This window comes from Scyliorhinus torazame, chromosome 7, assembly GCF_047496885.1.
Source record: "Scyliorhinus torazame isolate Kashiwa2021f chromosome 7, sScyTor2.1, whole genome shotgun sequence".
Lineage (NCBI taxonomy): Eukaryota > Metazoa > Chordata > Chondrichthyes > Carcharhiniformes > Scyliorhinidae > Scyliorhinus > Scyliorhinus torazame.
The window spans coordinates 193,020,141-193,034,433 of NC_092713.1; the positions used below are offsets into that span (position 1 = coordinate 193,020,141).

The 14,293-nt window shown below is 41.0% G+C and overlaps 1 protein-coding gene across 5 annotated transcripts in view; it reads left to right on the forward strand.

Moving 5' to 3' along the window:
* The first annotated feature begins 1,421 nt into the window (after positions 1 to 1,421).
* The window catches only part of clint1a (clathrin interactor 1a), a 289,089-nt gene continuing 276,217 nt past the window's right edge, over positions 1,422 to 14,293 (forward strand). For 2 of the 5 annotated variants that reach the window (XM_072511905.1, XM_072511906.1), the window contains exon 1: positions 1,424 to 1,713. In XM_072511905.1, the coding sequence (XP_072368006.1) occupies positions 1,673 to 1,713 (41 nt within the window). In that variant the 5' untranslated portion in view covers positions 1,424 to 1,672. Of the gene's footprint in view, positions 1,714 to 14,293 lie in introns of all 5 variants that reach the window. The other 3 variants (XM_072511908.1, XM_072511907.1, XM_072511904.1) reach the window with 3 other exon arrangements.

A 14,293-nucleotide genomic window follows, 5' to 3' on the forward strand; every position in this document is an offset into this window, starting at 1 on the left:
TGTAATGAGGAGTCACCAACCTTCTAATTAGCTCAGATATCTAGCTTCTCACAAGCTTTCTTTAAATCTGGTTCCTGCAGCTGTTTCTTTAATCCAGAGTCCTTTCTCTGCCACTTACTTTAATTTCCCTGAACAAAACTTTGTTCAGATTTCTGTTCTTTGTTCCGTTGACAAAACTGTCTTCTTGAGACATTCTTTTGTCTCCACTTCCTGGTTTCCGGGACTTTGTTTTGTTCTTTTGGGAAATCTGCTCTCTGCAGTTCCCTGGCCTGTGCCCAGCTGCTTCAGGCATTAACTGACTGAAAAGCTCTTGCTGTCTCAGGGTGGCTCCTGGTTGCTAAGCAACGGCCTAGATTTTTAAAAAACCCTTGTCGTAAACCCTCACTACAATACAGGGATCTGAACCAAACAGAAGTTATTAACCCTTGCTTAACAAAAATATATAAACACAAAATAAAGCTTACTTAAATTATTTCCAATACCCAGAAAAAACAAATATAAATGATTTAAAACTGCCTCTATTTCCTGACACTGCACATATACACTCTACCAGCTCCGGGTTGTGCATGCGCAAATACCAGCCATGATTGGGCAGCGATAAGAGGAGATATCCTGGACAAATGGCATCTTGGGAAGCCCTCAACCAAGTCACAAGCAGGAGGTCAAATTCCGGCACGGTCTCGGAAAATCTTTCACCCTGATAGAAGACTCTTGGCCTCCCTTTATTTTGGCTGTCAGTCTCTTTCATTTTTCACTTTCTTTCTGAATTTGCCCCTCCGTTGTACTCCTTCATGCAGCTCTGAATAAAACTACAGAAAATTGCCAAATACACATTCAAAATATAAATAAAAAGGTGGCACGGTGACACAGTGGTTAGCACTGCTGCCTCACAGCTCCAGGGTCCCAGGTTCATTTCCAGCCTGGGGTCACTGTCTGTGTGGAGCTTATACCTTCTCCCCATCTCTGCGTGGGTTTCCTCCGGGTGCTCCGATCTCCTCCCACAGTCCAAAGATGTGCAGGTTGGGTGGATCGACCACGCTAAATTGCCCAGTAGCGTCCAAAAGGCTAGGCCGGGTTACTTGGTTACAGGGATAGGGTGAAAGCCTGGGCAGGGTGCTCTTCCCAGGGGCCGGGACAGACTGAATGGCCTCCTCCTGCATTGTAAATTCTATGAAAAAATGGTCAATTCTTATCCACTGGCACAAAGATGCAGAGCGCCCGCGTACGCTTCTTGGATGTGCAGCTGCTGAGCCGCTTGTTGCGAGTGGGAATACGCCCTGGAGTGTGTGTGTCAGACGGCGGCTTGGGGGACGGGCGCTGCGCGGAGGAGGGGGACCTCCGCGCGCAGGGGGCGGGGTCTGTTTGGTGACGCAGGAAATGTTGGTCGGCGTGATGACGTTTAGACGTGTTTACGTCTTGACTGGTAGCCCGGAGAAGGGGAGGAGGGAGTATTGGGTCAGAGGGGGTGGTTTGCCTGCCTACCTGGCTTCCCCTTTTCGTGTTAAATCCTCGCTGTGAATTATCGGCTTACTGTACCTCAGTAGTAGTAGTAGTGGCAGCAGCGGCGGCGGGTGGGTGGTGGGGGGGAAGGAGAGGGAGTGAGTGAGAGTGAAAGTAGATCAAATTGCCGGACGGGGAGCGAAGGCCGCTGTGGAAGCGAGAGGAGGCAAAGATGCTGAACATGTGGAAAATGCGCGAGCTGGTGGATAAGGCGTGAGTAGATCATGGCGGGCGGTTAAAATGAGCGGAAAGGCCAAAGTTGGCGGCGGCTCCTTCGGGTCGGAGGTGACACGTCAGTGACTGCGCGACGTCAGGCCCAGCCACTGTCATGGCCTCCCCTGAGTGGCATCCTGCACCTCCACTCCTTCACACCCATTCCACTTCCCTGTCACCATGAGCAACGGGAGCATTCCTTTTCAACCGCCCCCCCCCCCCCCCCCCCCGGAGGTTGTGTCCATGTCGGGTCCAGTGCACATCTGATGCCGAAGCTCCCAATCCAGAGACTTGAGCACATCACCTCGATCCGGCACTCTTTCGTGCAATGCTGTGGGAGTGCCTCCCTGTCGGAGCGGCTGTACTTTGGACTCGACGTTAAAACCGAGGCCCTCTCTGATGCACATCAATGATTCCAAGGACACTATTTCGAAGGCGTGCAGGGGTGTTCTTCCTGTTGTCATGGCCAGTGTTTATCCCCTAGGCCGGCATCACTAAAAGGCAGATTATATTGGTCGTCAATCTCGATACTTTTTTTGTGAGATTTTGCTGTGTGTAAATTGGCAGACACTCTGCCCACATAAATGAGGGGTGATACTTAGTAGTGAAGTGCTATGTGATGTCTCCCTCAACGCAGATTATTGCATTTTTTCACTTGCCTCATTCGTAACTTGGATTACAGTGATAATGTCAAATTCTGTTTATCAAGAACTTTTGATGATCTTTGTTAGAAAGGGGAATTGCTTCCAACAATCTTGTCTGTGTGTAATTGAATCCACAAGCTTGCAATGACAGACTTTCAAAGTCTGATTATATTATCTGATACAACAGCATTTTAATGTATTTTGTGCAAAGGTATTCCAAGATTATGACCAATTTACTCTGAAAAGCTGCAAACCATTGGCCTATTTTGAAGTTTACTGATACAGACCTGGTTTAGTGCCAAACAGAATAAGTGAAGAGTTTCAAAGTTTGTCAAATTGGGCTCACTTGGAGTGATAATTATTATCACTTTTAGAGTATGGCCTTATTCCAAAAAATAAGCGCAACCTCATATATTTGCATCAGTGTCGATATTTCCATTCAAATGTTCTTAATGCTAGCGTTGCCTCTAACCACAGCACTTAAATCCATGCATCTTCCCAACTCAAATATTTGGATAAAAGCAAAATAGTGCCAATGCTGAAAATCTGAAATAAAACAGAAAATGCTAGAAAAATGGTAGTATCTGTGGAGAGAAACAAAGTTAACGTTTTGAGATTGTATGACTCTTCGGAGTCTATTCAAATATTTGGATGCTTGCCGTATGCAAATCGGCTGTGACGTTTCCTACATTACAATAGTGACCATATTTTGCAAAATACTTAATTGGCGGCAAACAGTTGAGATTTCTGCTGATTGTGAAAGTTGCTGTATGAATGCAAGACTTTTTCCATGGTGTTTACAAAAAATCTATTTACAGTTCTTGGTACTTCATTTTTTTAGTCAAATTCAAATGTTTGTGACAGTCCAACTTTTTGGTGTCTATAGCATCTGTCATATTCCCCAGCAAGTTTGACAGCAATTTGTACATTTAGCCATCATGTGCTTTTCCTGAGGCTGGAAAGACTGCTGACCATTGTACCACACATTTGTTCCTGGTAATACTTAATTACTGACCGTTTTCCTGTTTTCTCTTTATACTGGTATTTAGGGTTACCACATTGACAACTAGTTTTGGATTGTAAAATCCTGTTTTTATTTGATGCAGGCTATGTGGAAATTTTCTAAAATGTAAAACACCAAGCCTGATTTAAAAAAAATTAAAGTTGATGGCCTCCTAGCCCATTTGGAAGAACATAGAAGATACAGTGCAGAAGGAGGCCATTCGGCCCATCGAGTCTGCACCGACCCACTTAAGCCCTCACTTCCACCCTATCCCCGTAACCCAATAACCCCTCCTAACCTTTTTGGTCACTAAGGGCAGTTTATCATGGCCAATCCACCTAACCTGCACATCTTTGGACTGTGGGAGGAAACCGGAGCACCTGGAGAAAACCCACGCAGACACGGGAAGAATGTGCAGACTCCGCACAGTGACCCAGCGGGGAATCGAACCTGGGACCCTGGCGCTGTGAAGTCACAGTGCTATCCATTTGTGCTACCGTGCTGCCCACTAAGAAATGGAATACGTAACATTTTAATATTTAACAGAAAATCAGTATGCTTATGTTTACAAAAATGCATAATCACCAAACCAAATTGAGTTATCTCCAAATTTAAATGTGAACTACTTCCTCCAGATGAACAAAGCCCACTGATCACATTTTCACTGAGATGCTGTTGCCACAGGAATCTGAGGATGCGCCTCAACTATTTTGAATCTATATCATGACTTTAAGGCACCGAATGTATGGTACCTAAATTCACAGTTCACACCAAGGTAGACAAAAAGTACGCTGTTAAGAGGAGTAGTTTACAAAGGGATATAGACAGGTTAAATGAATGGGCAAAAAAATTGACGAATGTGGAAAATTGTCCATTTTGGCAGGAAGAATAGATTGTTGAACTCTGGTACATGATTCACAAGTTTGTACACAAGTCTAGCAAGTGATTAGGAAGGGAAATAAACTGTTGGTGTTTATTGCTAGGGGAATGGATACAAAAGTGGGGAAGCTTGACCACAGCTGTGAAGGATCTTGGTGAGACTATATTTGTACAGTTTTGATCTCATTATTTTTCGAAAAGGATATTCACTTGACTCGTTCCTGGGATGAAGGGTTTATCTTATGAAGAAAGGTTGAATAGGTTTGGCCTATACCCAATAGAGTTTAGACAAATGAGCGGTATCTTATTTAAATATAAGATCCTGAGGGGACCTGATACGGTGGTTACCAGGAGAATGTTTCTACTTGTGGGAGCGATTTAAAAAAAATTAGATGAGAGATGGAGATGAAAATTTCCTACTCTTGTGGGTTTTTAGTATGTGGAAACCTTTTCCCCAGACAGTGGTGAAGGTTGGGTCATCAGATTTATCCAAGGCTGATTTAGATAGATTTTTATTGGTTCTGGGGAGGGGGAGGGTGCAGGCAGGTTGGCAGGAAAGTGGAATTGAGACAACAACCAGATCAGCCATGATCTTATTGGATGGTGGAGCAATTTTGACTGGCCTTCTGCTCCCATGGACTTTGGTCCTGTGTGTAAAATTATGCACACTTTCGTGAGTTTTATCAACAACATTTTTATATCAGAAAATATTTACTTGAAATAACCTTTAGAAAATGACATACTATGTATTTTACTTTTCACAATTCACACACACTAATTTGGTTAGTCTATTGCAGGTGATAATGTAAACAATGATGAACTCTCGGACTTCATTGGTCATGGACCCAATGACAACTGCTCAATGTTTTCCCTCCTCAAAGACAGGGTGTAGTTCTAGAGCCCCTGTAAGATATTGTTTAAAAGGCCATTATTCATTTGTGAGCAGGCTGTTCAACTCTGGAGAACGTTAAAGCTCAACGCTGTGCTGTAAGCATGATCAACCTGTTCCACAAGACAAGGCATTACATTCATAGATGTTATCATAGAATTTACAGTGCAGAAGGAGGCCATTCGGCCCATTGAGTCTGCACCGGCTCTTGGAAAGAGCACCCCACCCAAGGTCAATACCTCCACCCTATCCCCATAACCCAGTAACCCCACCCAACACTAAGGGCAATTTTGGACACTAAAGGCAATTTATCATGGTCAATCCACCTAACCTGCACATCTTTGGACTGGGAGGAAACCGGAGCACCCGGAGGAAACCCACGCACACATGGGGAGGATGTGCAGACTCTGCACAGACAGTGACCCAAGCCGGATTCGAACCTGGGACCCTGGAGCTGTGAAGCAATTGTGCTATCCACAATGCTACCGTGCTGCACCTAATATTCCAGCACCTAATATCTCCATGTCCACATTCCAACACTGTTACCTGGATTTTCTTTTTAATAGGTACAGATCTGCTTTCAGATCCACTGGTAGGAATATCTTGTTTGTAAAGTAGAGCTGTTTCATCAGAGGAAAGCAAGAGAAAAGAAATCCTAAATAAGTGATAATTGTCTGACCAACTGCCTCAAACAATTGAGCCATTTCGGACCTATGGGCTTTCTGCTTTGCAATATTTGACAGTTGAAGAAGAAGCAAACCAAAATTGTGACGACAAGTTGTTTGTGTATCAATGCTTTTTTTAACATGACCTCTCCCCACCCCCTTTCCAAACACATGCGAACATCTGCTTTGGGTAGAGCGAGAGAGTAGCTGAGCAATACAGATCAGGAAGCTTTGTAATCTCTGGGCTGTGCTGAATTCCATCTGGGCAGCAGTATTGGTGCTACAGTTGGCTTTGGTGCTTCTCTGTTAGGAAAGGAATAAATGACCAGGCATTTTGACGTCATTTATGTCTAGTGATTGCTGTTGGAAGTCTGTGTTTGGAGTGAGGACACGATTGAGGCCCAGAAGTCACCGTACCCTGATGACATTTAGTGGGTGGGATTTTCCACCCATCCCCTGTGGTGTGTTTAGTGGTGGCGGCCCACCGTTAACTGCCAAAGATCCTGTCACTGTCAACAGCGTTTCCTGTTCTATGCACCCCCTACCTCTGGCAAACCTGTAGTGGGGGTTCACCATAGGCAAGACCAGAATTCCCGCCGGTGGGAACAGCCGGAGAATTCCGGCCACTGTGTAGAATTATATGTGGAGGACAAAGACTGTGACTGGTACACAGAAAATTATATATCTGTGAAGAGTCAGCACTTTCAGGACTAAAGGATGGGGGTAAAGTTGATGGAGAAAGGAGTCATAAAAAGCGCAATTAGCATTATATTGGAGCGATACTTCTTGCATTACCCAAGACTGTGTTGTTTGCTATGGTTATTGTAATGTTGCCTGTTGATTTTAACTCCTGCTTGCTGGTGTCATTTAGATAATCAAATCATGTAGAGCTCTCACTTGCATGTGTACTGTGTTACGGTACCCGGACTAGTGCGCGGTCAATTCCAGCCCCATTCAACCTGGAGTCTCAACACAATTGAATTCACCAATGATTCTTAGAAAAATACCCAAAGTCTTTGGCCCTTGGCTGCCCAATAATTACAGTTACCAGGTTTGTAAATATAAACACAATTACCCTTTTTATTAACAAGAACTGTAATGAAATATGTGGCAGATACAACTGGTTAACTATTATCTAATTCCCAACTTGAACTTGTCCTCCACTCTCTTAAACGAATCATTAAATGATTTCAAGAAAGAGATGGATATATTTCAGATAAACAGATTAAAAGGATATGGGAACAGGCAGGAGGTGGATGTGAGATCAACCATTATCTGATTGATTGGCAGAGCAGACTCAAAGGGCTGAATAGCCGACTTCTCCTAATTCCTATGTTCCTACGTTCACCATATTCATCCATGGATCAAAATACAGGGGAAAATAAGGGAATAAACAAAAAGGACCCTTGCAACTGTTACTGCATCAATATTATACTGCTTCTTGATTACTAAGAGGAGGAACTTTAACTGGGAGCTCATTTGATGAAATAATTCCGCTTTCAAAATTTAAGTCTTACAACACCAGGTTGAAATCCAACAGGTTTGTTTTGAATTAGTGATTCAAAACAAACCTGTTGGACTTCAACTTGGTGTTGTAAGACTTCTTACTGTGCCCACCCCAGTCCAATGCCGGCATCTCCACATCATTTCAAATTTAAGATAATATGCAATACTTAAGAGGGTTAAATAGAAATAATTGAAGGGGCAAAATAACAGTGTTTTTGAGTAATAATAGATGTGTATTTGCTGATCAGCTTGACTGGAACATCAAAAAGCTGATTTCATCCGGCTGTTCGTTAAGTTCTCGATGTTGCAAGGCATGCTCAGTTCAAGGGTTCTTTCCAAGCAAATCAGATGTGATGCTTAAACTGGTCCTTCCAGTTTCAAAATCATAAAAGATGCATAGTGTTGTAAGTTTGAGTCATCACCAGTTAGGTTTTCAACAGCATAGTCTGTTTCTGCAGTTTCTGCAGTGGAGTTAGGAAAACTTCAAAAAAATGAACATTGTTTGTTACTTAATAATGCAAATGTATTTGTAAACTCACTTTTTAATTATATAACATGGTGGCATTCTTTCTTAGCATTTTTAGATCAACTAATTCCGAAGAAACCTTGATCCAGGAAAGCATTTTCCTGCTTCATGAGTTTTCAAACTTGTTGAAAGGCATTGTGCCCCTAGGTAAGAATTTAAAAATTGAGGAAAACCTAAATGCTTGTGCTTCTTCCAAATCCATAGCCAATTTAATACTGTAAAACCTACCAGTAGTGAATAAATGCATAATACTGTAGAGAACAGACATTTATTTTAAAAATGCTTTCATTGCTAATGGAAAATCCTGAATGGGTTCCAATTTCAATTCCAGTTAAATATCACCTCAAAGCTTTGGTGTTGCTCTTTCATTTAAAGTGACCCGCGACAACGCAGAATCGCCGAGCAGAAACTTATAGCCAAGTTCCGCACACATGAGTGCGGCCTCAACCGGGACCTGGGATTCATGTCGCATTACATTCATCCCCCACCATCTGGCCTGCGAAATCCTACCAACAGTCCTGGCTTGGTACAATTCACACCTCTTTAACCTGGGGTTACCCCATCTCTGGATCTGTAAAGATTTAATCACCTGCTAATGCTCGCATTCCTAGCATTGTTTGGTATCTTTGAATTTGTCTATATATGTGTTTCTGGAACAGACCTCTTCATTCACCTGAGGAAGGAGCAGCGCTCCGAAAGCTAGTGACATCGAAACAAACCTGTTGGACTTTAACCTGGTGTTGTAAGACTTCGTACTGGTTTCATTTAAAGTGGCAGGCAACCAAGCAGAGCACATACAACTTGTGTCAGTGTGCTTTTATCTTTGCAAACTTTAATTATTTAGATACTCTTGCACACTTCAAAGGAATGATAAGCCCTAACTAAAATGATTAACACGTCAGCAATTTGATTATCAAGACCTACTTAAAAATGACATGGATTGTTCGGTTTTTGTGCTTCTATCTGTATTTACCTATGGGATTCAGTTAGTTTACATTATGCTGTCATACATTGATATCCTAAAAGCATTCATTGACCAACTTGTATGTGTTATATTAACTCTTTAAAATAGTTTCCAAAATCTGCATCAAGAGGTGTAACTTTAACTTTGCTCCACTGTGAACTTTTGTGCTGGATCACCTCCTCCCTCACCAGAAAATATTGGCTCTACCCTTTGCTTCCATTCTACTTTTACCTCAAATGAACTCTGCAGGTTCTGGAGTCGATCTTCTTTTCCCCACACTTGGTGACGTGATTTCTGCTTTAGAGCATTGACCACTGAGCACTCAGATAGGAATTCCTGATGATGTGATGGGGAGTCACCTGCAGTTTGCAGAGCCATCAGATTGAGGCGCAAGTGATAAAAAGGAAAACACTGAGATAATGAAACAGGTTTTTTTTCTTTGAATGCTTGATTAAGAATGTGGTCTCAATTTTCTAGAAATCCTGACATTGATGAGGGACAAGTTATTGAGAGACAGCCAAACAAATGTTTAGTACTCTTATCCTTTCCTATTCATACCTTTAGTGGTTTTGAGAGCACTTAATCACAGCATGGTACTTTAGTGTAAAATTTTACAAAACATTGACATAGACTTTTTTATGTAGCTATTACATGCAAAAGAAAAAGCATCTTCACTTGCCTGAATTTTTTTAAAGAAGGCACTGTTAAGGTGTTGACCATTTCAGAAAGGAAATCAATTTGAAGGTGTTAGCAATTTTTGACATTCACAGCTTTTATGCACTATATCATTGTGCTTTCCGTTAACCCCTAGGCAATTTGTTTCCTTATTTAGATTGAGTTTGCTTTTGCAGGATCTTATTCCATACCTAGATCATTGTCAAATTTGTTTCAATAATTAAATCAATTGTTTTTTTTCAGTTGTTAATGTAGAAACCGTAAGTTTTTGCACTTGTTTTGTTGCCCTATTTTGAAGGTAGATACCATGGTGGCTTGTTTCTGTTCCTGTGGGAGTGTTCTTGATTACTGTATTCAAAAAGTGACTTGTATTTGGTATTAATCAACTGCTCACAATCCCCGAATCCTTGAAGTTGAGGGCTGGATTGGTTGATATGAAGGATGATTTTGAGCTCTGATGCTTGGGAGAGATGTGGCCTTTGCAAGGTTATAATTGGAATAAGACTGTAATTGTTGGCTTTGTTGCAAGAAATATGAGCTGTATTTAGACTTCAGTATTCTGCATCTGTCCAAATTTCTGAACAACACAACAGCCATAGAAGTTCATAAAACACCCCACCTGCCTGAACAACGTTCTATCAAGTGGTTTTCAAAGGCTGGACTGCAATAGAATCTGTTTCTAAAAATAATTCTGTCAGTTGTAAACAGAAAATTCTCTCATTCTCCTGTGTCTGTGTGGGTTTCACCCCCACAACCCAAAGATGTGCAGGTTAGGTGGATTGGCAATGCTAAATTGCCCTTAATTGGAAAAAAGTGTTTGGGTACTCTAAATTTATTTAAAAAAAGTTGTAAACAGAAACTTCTGTCGCTTGAACACGAAAGTTAAAATACAAAGTTAATAATCACTTAGCTGCATCAAGATTGCTGGATCCTGTGTTGGACTTTGTTCCAAGTACTGAATGGCTTTTTGTGCTCCTTTGAACCACCAGGACTAATTTCAGGAGACAATTACCTTTGTTTAATTTGCCTCTTTAGTTGGATCCTTGCTGTTTAATGTCTAAAAATAATTGTGTGCTATTGTTTGTTTTGTGGTCCATTTTAACTGTTTCTGCTTCATTAATTTGGTTATTGGCAGTTCGCAACTTTCAAAATTATCTGCCGACCAAATGCAGAAACCTCTTTTGTTTACTTGCATTGCATGAGCATTTGTTTATTCCGGCCAATTTTCAATAGTTGAGATTGAACATAAAATTTTTCGGCCTGAATCGTGCAAAGTCTTGTTCCTTCAACAAGACTAATGTGCCAAATCCCCATGGACTTTAAGAAATAGATTATTTTAAGTTTGGTCACTGTTATGTTGGTAAACATGGCAGCCAACTGATCTACAAGAAGATTCTACAAAATATTAATGAATGATGACTTAATTTGTTTTCTTGTGGTGCCACTGAGGAATGAGTGTTGTCTAAGGTACTCCGACAACTTGCTGCTTCTCTTTAAAATATGTTGTGGAAAGTTTAGTGCAGATACGGCCTTGGTTAATTTTCAATCCATAAAAAGGCACCCTGATGAAACAGAGGACAGGGAGAGAGACACAAATCACAGTATATTTCAGAAATTGTAGTTCAGTAGATCCGTCTGAGGGAGGGCTGATAAGGCAAATGCAATGAAGTCACAGGAGAATTTGAGTATATATATGTAAGTGCAAATAAGACCATAAGAAATAAGAACACGAGTAGGCCGTTCGGCCTCTTGAACCTGCTCCACCATGCGATAGGATCGTGGCTGATCTGGCATTCCTCACGTCCACTTTCTTGCCCTTTCCCCGTTAACTTGCAGGCAACAATTACTGATTGGAACTATGATACAGTGGCAAAGGGGTTACTTTTTTTAAAAAGAAGGGGAGGACTAATAACTTGATATTCCTGGCTACACAAAATTCAAGAAAGAAAGGAGGTGAAATTACCTATTGTATTACTGGAAGAGGGTGAGGTAGTTGAGGGCTCGAGTATTTACTTGGTGAAAATTGTGAACAACTAAGAAGCTGTTGAATTACCAAAGGCCAAATAGTGGGAAGCAGATGAGCAATAAATTAGAGAAAGGTGCAAGATCTACTGAGTAATGGCAATGGGGGATTTCAGTGTGGACTGGTATAGTAATAGTGTAAAGGATAAAGGGAGGGAGGAATCCCTTCAATATAAACTTAAAATGCTGGAAATACTCAGCAGTATTTGAAGTATCCGAAGAGAGCAGTAAGCAGTCTTACAACACCAGGTTAAAGTCCAACAGGTTTGTTTGGAGTCACTAGCTTTTGGAGTCACTCAACTGATGAAGGAGCTGTGCTCCGAAAGCTAGTGACTCCAAATAAACCTTTTGGACTTTAACCTGGTGTTGTAAGACTTCTTACTGTGCCCACCCCAGTCCAATGCCGGCATCTCAACATCATTAGTAACTGAAGAGAGAAAGAGATTATGTTTCAAGTCTGTGAATTTCCTGAAATGTGAACAAGAGAAATTTCATAATCAGTGGGTTCACACCCAATGAGGAAATAAATGGTGCTGGATCTACTTGTGGGGAATGAAGTAGAGCGTGTTTCAGTGCATGTGGAAAACAGTACTCATCAAGAGTCATCAGACTCAAAACATTAGCTCCCTTTTCTCTCCACAGATGCTGTCAGACCTACTGTGATTGTCTAGTATTTTCTGATTTTATATTGGTAGATGGTTGTTTTTAGACAGGAGGGAAGTATAAAGTGGTTCCTGGGATCATAATTAGGACCATTTCTTTTTGGCTTGTGTCAGTAACTTGGATTTGGATGTACATGGTATAACTTCAAAGTCTATACACAACACCAACATTTGGAAATGTAGTAAAGAGAACAAAAACAACAGACTTTAAAGACGCATACTGATTAAAGATTAATATGCAAAAATGTGAACTGATATATTGTGGCAGGTAGAGCAAGGAGAAGCAACAGAAATTAAATGGTACAATTTTAAATGGAATACAGGAACCGATAACCTGGAGGCAGGGCAAGTTGAGAAAGCTGTTTTTGTTTTAAGATATGGGACCTTTGGTTTTATTAATGGAGGCATAGAGCACAAAAACAAGATAGCAATGCTAACCCTTTACAAAACACTGGTTAGGCCATAAGGATGGTGTCCAATTCTGGGCACTGCAATTGAGAGGATAACAATGGAAAGTCTATGGAGAGGGTGCTGAAACAATTCAGCAGAAATAAACCAGGTTGAGGACTTTGGGTTACGTGGAGAAGCAATGGTTGCTGAGGAGTAGAAAAGACTTAAGAGAAAATGTCATAAGAGGTGTTCAAAATGCTGAAGGGGTTTGATGCAGTAAATAAAGAGAGAATGTTTCTAGTGGCAGAAGGATTGGTAACCAGAGGACACAGATTTAAGGAGGTTGGCAAAAGAACCAGAGGCAAAGCGTGGAAACATTTTTTTAATGCAGCAATTTATAATTTTGGATTCGATGCCTTGAGGGATACTAATTGCAGTTTAACTTTCAAATACAAGTTATAGAATAGTACAGCATAGAAGAAGACAATTTCGGGCATTGTGTATGCTCTTTCAAATAGCAATCCAGTTAGTCCCATTCCCCAGCTCTTCCACTATGATGGCTGTACAGCTTTTTACTCCCAAGTATTTACTAAGTTCACTTTTAAAAGCTACTATTGAATATATTTCCTTTACCCTATCAGGTGACATGTTCCAAATCCGAACCAGCTATTGCATTAAAAGGATTGTTGAAGGGTCAGTAAGCAGGAGTGGCAGACAATTGTTTTTAAACTGGAAAGGGGTCTAAGGTGACTCCTGGGTTATAATTAAGGCCATGTCTCTTTAACTTCTATCCATGACCTGGATTTGGATGTACATGGTATAACTTCAGATTTTTCTCTTGGTCTGTGCATACTTTGCTAGTAATCTTAAGTATGTGCTCTTAGGTTAAAAAGGGCAAAAAAGGCTTGCATTTAAATGGAGCATTTTGGAACCACTGGACTTCCCAAGTATTGATCATGTCATGCAAAGCTACTATACATTAGAACACATTTATTTTGTCCCATAGGTAGCATTTTGGATATTCTTTTGCAATCTCATTGTGTTGTTTGTAAAGCTGTCTTGAAAGAGCATTTGAATTTAAGGACATTTGCGTTGGTGTTTAAACAAATGATACAGAAATACTGTTTTGGGAGAGAAATTTCCATACACGGTTTTACATTGGATTGGATTGGATTTGTTTATTATCACGTGTACCAAGGTACAGTGAAAAGTATCGTTCTGCATGCAGCTCAGACAGATCATTCCGTACATGAAAAGAAAATACATAATAGGGTAAACATAAAATTCTCACGCTGCTCGAAGCTAGGGTACTGGTTTTTGCTGTGAAATCTGGAGGCTCAGAGAACATGACTGGCTCTGTGCATTATTCCAACTGGTGGTCTTGTTCTGATGAAGTTTCAACACACTATCTAGGTTTTCATTCATTGCATTGCACTAGCGAGGGAGTGCTGCATGGTCAAAAGTGTCACTTTCCAGATGACATTAAAACGGTGCCTGTATGCTTGATTTAAAACAAATTATCCTGTTTGTGTAGTGCATTTACCGCAGAATAAATGTCTCGACACTTCACTGAACCCATAAGGTGGTAGATAATTATCAATTTGTTCATGCAATATTTTTGCCAGGCTAAGGGAGCTTGATTTAAATGCTTATTTTAGCTCACAGACACCTGCAAAATAGGCTAAAACAGATCCAGATAAACAGTGCCAATTTAAAAGCACTTGAATAGTAGTAGTTAATATTCTCATCATACGC